Source organism: Mycteria americana, chromosome 22, assembly GCF_035582795.1.
Source record: "Mycteria americana isolate JAX WOST 10 ecotype Jacksonville Zoo and Gardens chromosome 22, USCA_MyAme_1.0, whole genome shotgun sequence".
Lineage (NCBI taxonomy): Eukaryota > Metazoa > Chordata > Aves > Ciconiiformes > Ciconiidae > Mycteria > Mycteria americana.
The window spans coordinates 3,004,013-3,016,090 of record NC_134386.1 but is presented as its reverse complement, the minus strand read 5'-3'; the positions used below and the strand labels follow the sequence as shown (position 1 = coordinate 3,016,090).

At 54.0% G+C, this 12,078-nt stretch overlaps 1 protein-coding gene across 4 annotated transcripts in view; it reads left to right on the top strand.

Moving 5' to 3' along the window:
• PHOSPHO1 (phosphoethanolamine/phosphocholine phosphatase 1) overlaps nt 1–12,078 on the top strand; it is a 19,278-nt gene extending 7,200 nt beyond the window's left edge. The window contains exons 1-5 of one of the 4 annotated variants that reach the window (XM_075523252.1): nt 4,745–4,967; nt 5,718–5,842; nt 6,997–7,099; nt 9,651–9,767; nt 10,616–12,078. In XM_075523252.1, coding sequence (XP_075379367.1) covers nt 9,723–9,767; nt 10,616–11,377 — 807 coding nt within the window. In that variant the 5' untranslated portion in view covers nt 4,745–4,967; nt 5,718–5,842; nt 6,997–7,099; nt 9,651–9,722 and the 3' untranslated portion in view covers nt 11,378–12,078. Of the gene's footprint in view, nt 1–4,744; nt 4,968–5,717; nt 5,843–6,996; nt 7,100–9,650; nt 9,768–10,615 lie in introns of those variants that run through there. The other 3 variants (XM_075523251.1, XM_075523253.1, XM_075523254.1) reach the window with 3 other exon arrangements.

Here is a 12,078-nt window from a genome sequence, read left to right as displayed (position 1 = left end):
TGCTTAAAACTCCCAGCCTCCCTCCTGCATCCTGTGAGAATTACTTAATACCTTTACCAGGAGGACAACTTTCTCAATAAGCTTTGATAAAACTAGGAAGTTTATTAGAAAAGAACTGTTGTAAAAGAGAAGTTACTATTTAAGGGTTGTCAGTGGTGGTTACTTGTGTGTGTACTTGAGCAGCCTGTGTGATTAAATTTAGTGTATTGCTGTCAGATGAGTAAATATCCCTGGTCTGCAGATGTGGAACTGAGAGACCTGCCTGACATTATGTGAGTGAGTGACAGCTGGGGTCAGAGCTCTGTGTTATTTCTGATCCAGACTACTGCCCTAACCACAGGATCACCGTTTCCCTTTTCAGTTCTTTTTAGATTTTTCTACATAATTTCCTCTCTAAGGTTTTTCAGACAGTGGATAGCATATATTATAATAAAGGAGATACGAATCAGTCGCCTCTTACTTTGTGGTTATGTTGAAGCTACTACATACAGGCAAAAAGCCATGAATGCAAAAAATAGCAATTTTGGGAAATCTTACTCATCTCACGATGTGTTTCTGATGGCTTAAGCTAAGCCGGGGGCTGAACGTAGCCAGTGTTTCAACTGGAGATGTCTCAGAATAATGATACATAAAATTAGTTCAGACTGGAAAATGATTCCTTCCAAGACAGCCCAAGCATGAAGGTATCAGCTTTCTGTTAAGCCTTAGATATCATTAATAGTCCAAAGGTCTTATGACACTTAAAATTAATGCCTGCAACCTGTTCAAACTCTGGTTTGGTAACCGTGCTCTGATTCTTACGTAACCCCTGTGATTTCAGCAGGTTAAGGTATCCCGCACCTCCCTTTTACAGAACAGCTTCTGGAGGGTGCTAAAAGAAAATGCATCGTATGTCAACAGAGAGGTTGAATTTGATATTAGCTGCACAATGACCTAGTTCCCAGGGGCTCAAAGGAGAACCAGTGCATTGAGAAATGAGAGCGTCAAGGAAGCATGGGATCTAACTCCCCGTTCTAGTTGCAGGATTGTAATGGAAAAGGATTCATCAGCCATCACCAAGGAAACCAGGGAGTGTGTCAGAATATACTACTACCTAGAGTTAGAGTTTGGTGCCTCTTTCTTTTAGAAATCATGTATTTAGTAATTTAGGGTTGTTAATTCATAGGAAAAATCCTACTTGGCCTGAAATGTTGTCTCGTGTTCTGTGAAAATTTAAGTTTCTTGTTACTACCAGAAAACAACTGGATTTTATTATACAGTGTCTCGTGGATTTTAATTTACTCATTTTAGGCATATATCTTCATGGATTACAGTAATCCATCCACTCTGCCTACTGTTTAAAAAAATACAGAAATAATGTTAGATTGCCACAGAAGATAACTTCAGTGGTTTAAATTAATTTCAGCTAATATAACTAGTGATACGTTATGTTACTGTCATAGCTCTTGGCTTTTCCCATCCCACAGAGAAATCATTCCCCAGAGGGTTGCGATTTAATCTGTGTCCTTTCTGTTGAGGAGGAGACAGATCTGCAGGAGGAACAGTTTGTGGAGGATTAGCCAGGAGATGGCAGTGGAGCAGATTGCTGCCTGCTTCTCGAAGAAGCAAATGAAGTGGATGAAGGCAGGCAGCTTGCTCCTCTGACGGTATCGATGTTGGAATCTGTGCATGAAGTAACTTACCGAATTAGAAAACATTTCCAATTTGCAGCTTGTTTCTAATTAATTGCTAATGTCCGTGATCCCTTAATTTTTCACATTGCTTAAGTTGTATTTCCCTAACTAGAGCCACTGAACACTGTAAGTCCGTGTTGCAATTGCAGTGACTCTTCATTGTGGCTCTTGCCAGCAGAATTGTCTGAGCTCGTTCATGAATTGCACTGAGACAGAACCCGGAGAGTTTTGTTCTCAAGTATTTTCTAAATATGCTCAGCAACTTGAGGCTGCAGTGAGAGATTTGTCACCTCTGTCAGTCTCTTTAGAAGCTGTTGTGATGATTGGTGTCAGTTGTTATAGTGGATGACTGGCAAGGAGTAGGAGGATTTTTAGGCTTGGTTTATGACAAAGCAGATAAGAGATTGAACTTACCTTCCATGTGGAAGAATAGGATTTCCAGCTGAATGAGTGTTTTACAAAGTGGGCTGCAGTTTTTGAGAGCATCGTCTTGCTCTGCTCACCAGCATGGTGGTGTGAGAGCAGCCGGAGTGGCACATACTGCTGACCTGTAGTGTGTGGAGATAGTCGGCATTATCTGTGCGTCTCTTGTGCCACTTCAGCAGAAGCTTATCCCACCTGATAAAAAGCCCTATCTTGTTGGCTATGTTTCCTGATTTCTATGTGTTATATAGAACGGGACATATAAAATACTTTGACTCTTGATGGGTGGTAACCTAACCACTCCTCTAGCGAGTCCTTGTTTCTTCCTTAGTGACTTCTAGCATTAAATATAAAACTGAAGCCCATGATAACAGGAGAAACTTGGGGAGACCTCAGCTCGGACTGGCATAGCCCGCACTGAGTGTACTTGGCCACTTTCTTTGTCGAGCATCCTGACTGCTGCGCTGGTGGGGATTCACAGAAGGAGATGCATGGGAAGGTCACCCCACCTGGTAAAATGAAATGGAGTTTGCTGTCTTGTTGCTTGTTAGTTCTTGAGGTTTTTCGTGATATTGACCTTATAAATATTATTCAGCCACCAAAAATTTATTGCTATAAAAGAAATGTTGTGTGTCAGAAAATACTGTGGTGAGGAGATGGCGCGAGGTGACTGGCTGTAGTTGCAGTTTCCTTACCCATGTGCCTTGAAGACCGAGCTGTAGGGATTAGCTCCCTTTGTGAGTAAAGGAAAGCTTCGGTTTTACTCTGAGCTTCCCCAAAATACGTATTGCAGACCATGGGCGCCAGCGCAAGGAGGTCTGACACAGGCAGCCAGATTGATTTCACGGGGGCTACTGAGCTAGTCTTAACCCAGCTTCTTTTGTGTGCTGCAGGATGGAAATAAAGCAAGGGGGGAACGGGACAGACAGACAGACGGCTACGTGGACATTGTGGCCTTAGGGTTGCTTATGTGCTGATGCAATCCACTTGTTGGTGAAAAAACAGGAGGACAAACTTGGAGAGAAGCGTGCATCAGTGTATTTCTTGTAGCGCGGGGATGTTACACCCATTGTGGGGAACCCGTGTGTTCATAAGAGGGTTGCCTGTCTATTCAGGGGTTGCCAGGAGCCAGGTCCCAATGCAGAAAGCGCTGTCCTCACTTGCTCTCCGGGGTTCTTAACAGTGGAAAATCACTGGGATACAGGATCACCCTTGCCAAACTCCTCCGTCTGTGATGTTTCTGGAATGATCTTTGCCCCGCTGCCTTTCAGTGGGAAGGAGACAGAAGGCAGCGGAGAATTTGCCCTTTTGAGTTTCCCACTTGCCTTATACCCACTGACAAATCGCTTGAACCACGCTCTCCTCTGTTAATAGGAGCTGGTGTAACTCCAAAGGGGGGGTAACGCGAGAGGAGAAACAGCAAAACCCACCCTGGGGAGAGGAAACGGGGTGCGCTCTGCATCAAAAAGCCTGAATGTCTCAGACTAAATAGAGGAGAAAATATTTCCTTGATAACCAGGGTTGTTTCTCAGGAGAGGCCGGTGACGGCAGGCAGCTATCGGGATGTAAAGGTCGGTGTCCTTTGAGCAAGGGCTGTTGAGAAAGGTCTCAGAATAGCAACAGTTTGGCTGCAGAAACGTTCCGAGCTCTGCTCCTGGCTGGGGCTGGAACTGAATTTTGCCGAAATGGAGGAACTTTAGAGCATTGGGGGCTATGGCTTGAGCGCTCGGACAACGTGGCGTTCCCCGGAGCGGCCAGCGCAGGGGCGGACAGCCCTCGTCCAGCCCACGTAGGGAGCAGAAAACTGTGGGTTTCGCAGACCTTTTGAATTTTGTTTGCTTCCTTCCATTCTTAGACACTTTTAATTAAAAGCAAGACAAAACCCAACCTCTCGTGGTCTCTTAACTACATGTTTTTAAGGCTGTGCTGCTGCGTCCCCTCCCTGCCCACACCCTCTGCCTCCAGCCTTTGAACAAGCTGGCTTTATTTTTTTATCACGGGCGACTCCAGTACAAATTAGACATCCTGCAAAACCAAAGATACCACTTAAACACCACCCCGCAGCCGAGGAGAGTATTTTAGAGTGTGGATACGCTTGCTAGGGCTGCCCTGCTTTGTGTGCCTGGCTGGGCACCCTGTAATTCGGCACCTAAAATTAGCCTCGGCTCCCTGCTCCTCCCCCCCCGCCACCCCTGGCTGTGGGTCCCCGGGGGCCGGTGGGTGCCCCGGTAAGGCTCCTTTCCCCGGGGCAGGAAAAGCGGAGCTGGCACCGGGGGCTGTGTTTTGGGGAGCATTTGTGAATTTTTTTGCCCCCCCCCCCCCCCCCCGAGCTCCTTGGCCGCGGGGGTTGCACGCTGCGCTCGCTCCTTGTTTTGAGGCAAAATCCCCCCCCCCCCCCCAATGGCTAAATTACAAACGGCCGAATGGGCTGTTTCGAGGCGGGGGGGTTGTTGCTTTTTGCCGATTTTGCAACTTTTGGGAGCAAAGCCGCGCCGCCGGCCCCGCGGGCTGCGGCATCGGCGGGGAGGGCGGGGGGCAAAGCGCGCCCGTGGGCTCCCCCCTCCCCGCGGGGGGAGGGCGTGGCTCGGGCAGGCACCGCCCCTTTTGAAGCGCGCCGGCGCGGCTGCCATTGGCTGTGCGGGCGGTGACGCGCGGGGACTGCGGTTGTTCGGCGGAGCCGCGCCGCCGCTCCGTTTGCGTCGCTTTAAAGGGGCCGCGCTCGCGGCAGCCCCGGCAGCGGCGCCGGCCCCGCCGCACCGGACCGCGCTCCCGAGCCGCCGGTGCCCAGCCCCGTTCACGGCCGAGACGCCGGGCTGCCTGCGCACCCACCGGCACCGGGGCGAACCGGGCGCTCCGGGAGGTTCCGACCCGGTAAGGAGGCTCCGGGGGCTGATCAGGCGTGAGTCCGCACCGGGGCGGCCGGTACCGGGAGGTTCCGACCTGGCAGGAGGCTCCGAGGACCGGTGCACCGGGTGTCGGCACCGGGAGATGCCGATCCGATAGGGCTGGCGACGGTACCGGGAGGTGCCCGGCCGGTGCGGGTCTCCGCTGGCCGGGGCGGCTGGTGCCGGTACCGGGAGGTGCCGATCTGGTAGGACCCTGCGGGGACCGGGGCGGCTGGTGCCGGTACCGGAGGGTCCCCGCCCGGTTGGACTCTCGGAGGACCGACGTGGCTGGTGCCGGTACCGGGAGGTGCCGACCGGTCAGGAGCCTCCAAGCACCGATGGTGCATGAGTCAGCCCCGTTGCGGCTGTCACCGGTACCGGGAGCACCCGAGGAGCGGCCGTGCGTGAGTCGGCACCGGTCCCACTCCCCGGGTGGCGGGCTGGAGCCTGCCGATACCGGAGCCGGAGCCGGAGCCGGAGCAGCAGCCGCTGCGGGTCCCGGCACCACCGGCCGCAGGGAGCTGACACCGGCACCGGGGAGGACGAGAGGCCGCGGGATGCGTGTGCCCAGCGGCGGGTCCGGCACCGGCACTACCGGTGGGGGATCCGGGATCTGGGATCCAGTTTTGGACTCCCGCAACCCAGCCACCGGTCCGGCACCCACCGCCTGCCAGCCACGGCGTTTTGGGGCCAAAACCACCTGTTTCGGGGTTGGTTTTTTTTGTTGTCCTTGCAGAGCAGAGAGCTCCGGCCCCGACGGCCGCAGCGGGAGCCCTTGGCTGCGGTAACGCTGCGGCTTCCTGGCAGGCGGCAGGAAAAATAAACACCATAAAAAAAAATGGAACATCCCCATAACCCGAGGTGACCGGCCGCGGTGTCGCAGCCGTGCGGGCGGGGAGGGCGAGCCCCGGCCCCGGGGAGGGTGTTCCCGTTCCCCTTCACCCCAGGTGAACGGGATGTGGGGTGAAGCGGGAGCCGTGGGGCAGAAGAAGGGGCGAGGTGGCACCTCGGTGCATGTAGGTGGCCGGGGCTGGCTGAGACACCCCTCCCAGCTCTGCTGTCCGGTGATTTGTTATTAATTTGCTCATTTGCTGCTGCTTCGGGAGCTGCGTGGCTGGCCAGGCGTGGGAACGGGTCGGATTTTATTCCAGGAGCGGTGAAATTGTCTCATGATCCCAATGACGTGCCTGATGGTGCCGGTGTCTGCGCTGGAGAGGGAGGTTTTCCCCTCCTTTGCTTTTGGGGCAGCAGGACTCTGTCCTCTTGTTTTGCCCTTAATACTGTCCCGAGGGGTGGGCAAACACATTTGCCAAAGGTGAGTGGTTGGGTTTTGAGTTAAAATAAATAAAAAAAAAAACATTGTACGCACCAGAAACATCAGGTGGTTTTTTTAAGGTTAAAAATGTTAAAACCAGGCAAGAGCAGAGTACGCGGGGGGATTAAAACCAGCCCAGGGACTGTGCCTGCAATTGGGAAATGCCCCCGTGTCCCCTCGCTTTCGGGGCTCAGCAGTTCCCGGCTCTGAAATCAGGTGCTGAGCCCTGTCCACGCTCGCTGGGAAGCACGGGGGGCTCTCGTAGGGCCTGATCCTGTGGCGGAGGGCAGGTGCGTAGCGCAGCGCTGCTGCTCTCCACGCAGCTCGTCCTGCGCTGAACTCGTTACGGGATTAAGCCCGAAGTCGCAGGGCGGTGCAGAGGTCCCCTGGGGTGAGCAGCAAGAGCTCCTCTGCGGAGATAAGGAGGGCGGCGAATATTGCTGGGCTCCAGCCTTTCCTCCCTGGGCCTCTTTGGGGCAAAAAGATCCCAAGGGTGGCTGGAGGTGTTGCCAGAGGGGAAGAAAACAACGAGATTTTGGGGATAAACTACCCTGGGAAATTCCTCTCGTGGAGAGCCCAGCAGCTCACCGCTTTTACCAGGCATATTTTGACCCTCATCCCGAATTCAGTTTGTTTAAGCCTTTACGTTTGACGTGATTAATGAGCAAATACCTGGTTTATTTTCTGTTTCAACATTCAGGCTTTGCATAATGTTAGGAAGCGCGGCCACTTTTCTTTTATTTTGGAGGCAGTCCCTTTTTTGCAGAAGGTGGACGGATGCGCTCTGGGGAAGCAGCCGCCGGGTGAGTCATCTCCGTGCAGAAATAGCTCTGCTGGGAGCAGTGACACGGTCCTGCAGGGATTTCGTTTCTCCCTACCCCGGATGGAGCCGGCTGCTCCATCCCACGCCACTAGCAGTGTGCCCACAGGCACCGCCGGCTCCTGGCTGGATTTAACGGGGTAATTCAGGGTTGGGAGATTTGCTAAGTATTTTTTTCTTAGCTCCGCTCCCCTCCTGCGTGGGGCAGAGTCAGGGTTTGAGGTGGCTGCTGCCAGACCCCACAGCTCAACCTGCTTGTCTTTCGCTGGAGAGGGTGAGCGCTGGTTTATTAAGAGTCGCTCCTAACGCTGGTATCTCCCTTTTCTGTATCGTAAGGAGAAAACAGCACGTGGGGAAAGGACGTGATTTGCCCAACAGCCCCCAGAGGCTGGCGGTGAGAAGTCCCATCCCGGCTCTTTATTCACTAAATAAAGCTGGCTTAGATTTTAATTTCTCCTTTGCGTAAAAGCAACGCACATTTTGATACAACTCATAGCGGCGTTGGGGACGGCCGAGAGCAGAAGGCGGCTCTTGCAGAAGCGGGGCAGGGACGCTCCGATCTCCTGCCGGTAGATGGGCGCACCAATTGTCCAAGCTGACTTCACGGATTATCGTTTTCCTTAGAAATCCCGTAGAAAACGGTCCGGTGGCCTCTTGTCTCCCCCACGACCCACGAAGGGGAAGCTGCTGTCAGGGCGCTTGGCTCAGAGCCCTGGGCTGGGAGAGGCTCTGCCGCAGCAGCGGCAGTGCCGGGGACACCGGGGCAAGGAGCCTGGCAGAGCAACTGCTTTTGGTTTCCAGCTCTTGGAAGCGGCTGGATTTATCCCCGCTGGGGCTGTTGGTGTCCACGGTGCTTCAGGGGGAGCAAAGTGATGCCTGGGAGGTGGGGAGGGGAGGCAAGAGCTCACGGGGAGCTCCGCGGAGGGCACCTTAACGTGAGATCAGGGTCGTTGGTGCCGCTTCCAGCCTTGTGCTGGTCAGCTCTCAAAGGAGGCAGAGCTAAAATAAGCCAAAAGAGACCAAACTGGCTTTCCCCAGCTTGTAGGTCAGTTTTTTACGGGCATAACAAAACGATAGTTCAGGAGACGTTGCTGGGTGGAAGGTGTTTGGGGACCTTCAGCTGAAAAGCGCTAAAGGGACTATCGATTGCGCGGAGGTTGCCGTTCACATCTGTGTTTGACCTAATCTGCCTGAAATTCAAGATGGGTGCTGTTAGCCTTTCCTATTTTGCAAAAATGCAAACATTTTGGGCCCAGAAGAGCTTTTTGAGGGGGGGGGGGGGATTAGCTCCCCGTGTCCGCGTCGTCCCTTACAGCTGCCCGTAACGGTGTCCACGGGGTTAACCAGCCATTCCAGGGCTCTTTCCCTGTGCCGCTGAGTCAGTACTGCAATGTCTCCTTAAGGCTTAGAGCCAAATTATTTTCTTACCGCTGGCAGCTCTTTAGAATATAATGACAAAAATTACAATTACTCTTTCACGTTTAATCTTTTTTTTTTTTCTGTTTCTTTTGGTTTGGACCTGAAAAATCCCTGGTGGCTAATCCCACTCCCAGGCTGGCTGTAGCATTATTTGGCTTCAAATTATATCTGTAAATAAACACCAGCTTTTGATGGATGCTTCTACAAAGAAATAACTAGTGTTTGGTTTGAAGGTTTCACAAAAAGTCGCTTTTACACGATTTCAACCCAGGGTTTAATTGTGAGTGCCCGCTTCCTTTTGCAGTACGCCACCTTTGAGTTGCAAGTTGTGGTTTATTATTTTAGCAGAGTCATGAATCGCATTTGTGCCCAAAATAGTTTGATGCTGGGCTTCAAACCAGACAAATTCCCCACAGCTCACCTTCAGCTGAAAAACGCTTCCTGTTGGCACGCTGATGACAAAAAAATCGTTGAAATCCTCCTAGCCCCAGCTAAGCCAAGCTACTGGTGCCCAGTTAAAATCGCCCATGTCCCGGTGTGTTATTCCTCCCGCTAACCATCCGGCTGAGTTTCCAGCCGGGTTTGGCTGCGACGTTGGTTTTTTGAGGTTTCCCATCGCTCTGCTTTCATCGCTGTGGACCACAAGAGGTCGGCAAAATTCAGGAGACGTAGCCTGGGCTCTGCCTTCGCTCCCAGGCAGCAGACTGGCACATCCTCGGCAGAGCTGCCTGGGCACCCGCTTTCATTCCAGGATAATTACTCCATTAAAAGAAACATCCCAAACTAATTATACTGGAAGAAAATCAGGGCGATTTTGGAACAGGGCATGGGGTTTATTGCCGAGCCATTCTGCCGGCTGCTTTCACGGGTGGCAAAGCCCGGGCGCTCGGGGGAATTAAGAGGGATCAGAAGCATTAAACGGGCTCTGCCCGCTCACCCTGCTCTCCGGAGACTCCTTTAATTCCTCCGTTCCTGGTACGGAAGGTCCCGAGCTTGGGAGTTCGCTGCGGGACGTAGAGCCTGGCCGTGCCGTGATATTTGGTGCTGTGCCCGAAGGTGGCAGCCGGGGAAAACCCAAGCCATTAACCCAACTCCCCCTTCTTTGTGGTTTGCAGCCAGGAGCGCAGCCCGGCGAGCCCTAAGCGCTGCCTTCAGCGACGTGCTGCCTGCAGAGTGATGGTCTTAAAATGAAAAGGTGCTGTGAGGGCGTCGGGCTGCCATGCCTGTTTAAGGTCAGTGCCCTTCTCACCCGTCTTACCCTCTCTGAACGGGGCTGTCCCCTCTCCTCTCAGGGTCAGGGAGCAGGAATCGGGTCCCCATCCTGCAAACCTCTGGCCGCAGGTGGCGTGGGAGCAGCCGGGAGGCGAGCGGGTGCTGCGGGGGCCATCGTGGCTTTAGCCAAGGGGAGTGGGTGGGCACCGGCGGCTGGGCTGGGGCTCACCAGCTTTGCACTGTGTTGCCAAAGTGGGTTTACTTTGCTTTTAGAGCAGGGCAGGACGCGGCTCTGAGTTATCCCAGGCTTCTCAGGAGCCTGCGGAGCCCGACTCGGGAGCAAACTGCATCCAAGCGATGGAGCAAAAATCAACCTGCAAAATGTTTTCCTCTGCCGGCAAGAGCCAGACTTGTCCTGGCACCAAGAGGGGTCCACAGGGACACAAACCTCTTTTCGGAGGTGGGACAGGAGCAGGTCGGGGAGTAAACCCTCCCGCCCCGCGCCCCGAGGACCCTCCCTGCACAAAACACCCCGAGGCGCGTGCTGTCCCCGCGTCCCTTGGGAGGACGTGTGCGGCAGTAGCTTGGCACAGTGACCTCCTTGACTGCAGGAACGGGATTAGCGGTGACAAAACGATCTCTTTATAGGTAGGATAAATGCCTTAGGGCCGGGGCTGAGGTATGTCAGCAGGGGATTAGCCCCCCCCAAGCCCAGCTGGGCTAATAAGCTGCCTGGGCTAAGGTAGCCAAGGAGCATCGCTCTGTGGGGCTGGCAGCCTCTTGCTGCTGTGGTTGCCACCGTCGCTGTGTCAAGGCTGAAGCAAAGTGCCTTGAACTAACCCCTGCGTGTTATCCTTCCACCTCGCAGGGTGTTGGTATGGCCAGCCCCCGGCCTCCCAAATACCTCCTTGTCTTTGATTTCGATGAGACCATCATCAATGAGAACAGCGATGACTCCATCGTCCGGGCGGCACCGGGGCAGGCGCTTCCGGAGCACATCCGACAAACCTTCCGCGAGGGCTTCTACAACGAGTACATGCAACGCGTCCTGGCGTACATGGGGGACCAGGGGGTCAAGATGGGGGACTTCAAGACAGTCTATGAGAACATCCCCCTGTCCCCTGGCATGCCGGACCTCTTCCAGTTCCTGTCCAAGAACCACGAGCTCTTTGAGATCATCCTCATCTCCGATGCCAACATGTTCGGCATCGAATGCAGTCTGAGGGCAGCCGGTTTCTACTCCCTCTTCCGCAAGATCTTCAGCAACCCGTCTGGCTTTGACAAGAAGGGGTACTTCACCTTGGGGCCCTACCACAGCCACAAGTGCCTTGACTGCCCGGCCAACATGTGCAAACGCAAAATCCTAACGGAGTACCTGGCGGAGAGAGCCCAGGAGGAGGTGGAGTTCGAGAGGGTCTTCTACGTGGGAGACGGTGCCAATGACTTCTGCCCTTCCGTGACTTTGACTTCAGCTGACGTGGCTTTCCCACGGAAGGGCTACCCCATGCACCGGATGACCCAAGAGATGGAGAAGCAGCAGCCTGGAGCCTTCCAGGCCACTGTCGTCCCCTGGGAGTCAGCGGCAGAGGTCGCCCGCTATCTCCAGGAGGTCCTCAAGAAGAAGTGTTGAGGATGGCTCAGAAGAGACTTGTGTACTATAAGCGGCCGGGAAGGGAGAAGCCTGGGGCGGGCCATGCCCTGTACCCCGCGCTCATCGGCACCGCTCGCTCGGCCGGGTTGCTTTCCTGCCTTTCCTCTCCAAGCTCCTTTCCCCCCGGTGATTAAAGCACTTTCTTTAGGTCCCCCCTTCTCCTTCCCCTGCCATGTTGAGATGAAGCCTTCTCTATGCAGCTCGGACATCTACTCCAGCGTGGGTGTTTGCCAACCCTAATGGTGGGGGGGGGGTTTGGTTTGTTTGGGTTTTTTTGCTGTTGTGGGTTTTTTTTCCTTTCCTTTTTGACTTCACAAGAGCAATTCCTAACAGACTAGAAGCCGGCTCCCCATGGGCTGGGCCCTGCACTTGCTTCCTCCTGCCTTCATCCCCGTTGCCTGCCCGACCTCTGCCAGCCACGCCAGGAGCTGTGTGCTGTTGCCTTGAACCTGATGCTCGAGGGCTCCTTGCTTCTTCGTGAGGCCACGGGAAATTTAATGGGGGAAATTCATGCTGCCCAGGCTCCCTGGCTCAGCCTCCGCACCCCGCCTGGGCAGGGTAGCCCCTGGCTCAGCTGCTGAGCCTTGCAATGGCATTAATTGTCCCTTGAGACTTTATTCTATGAAAAAAACCATGACACGAGGAACAGGAAAGCTTTTGGAAAGGTGGTACCTTGCGGG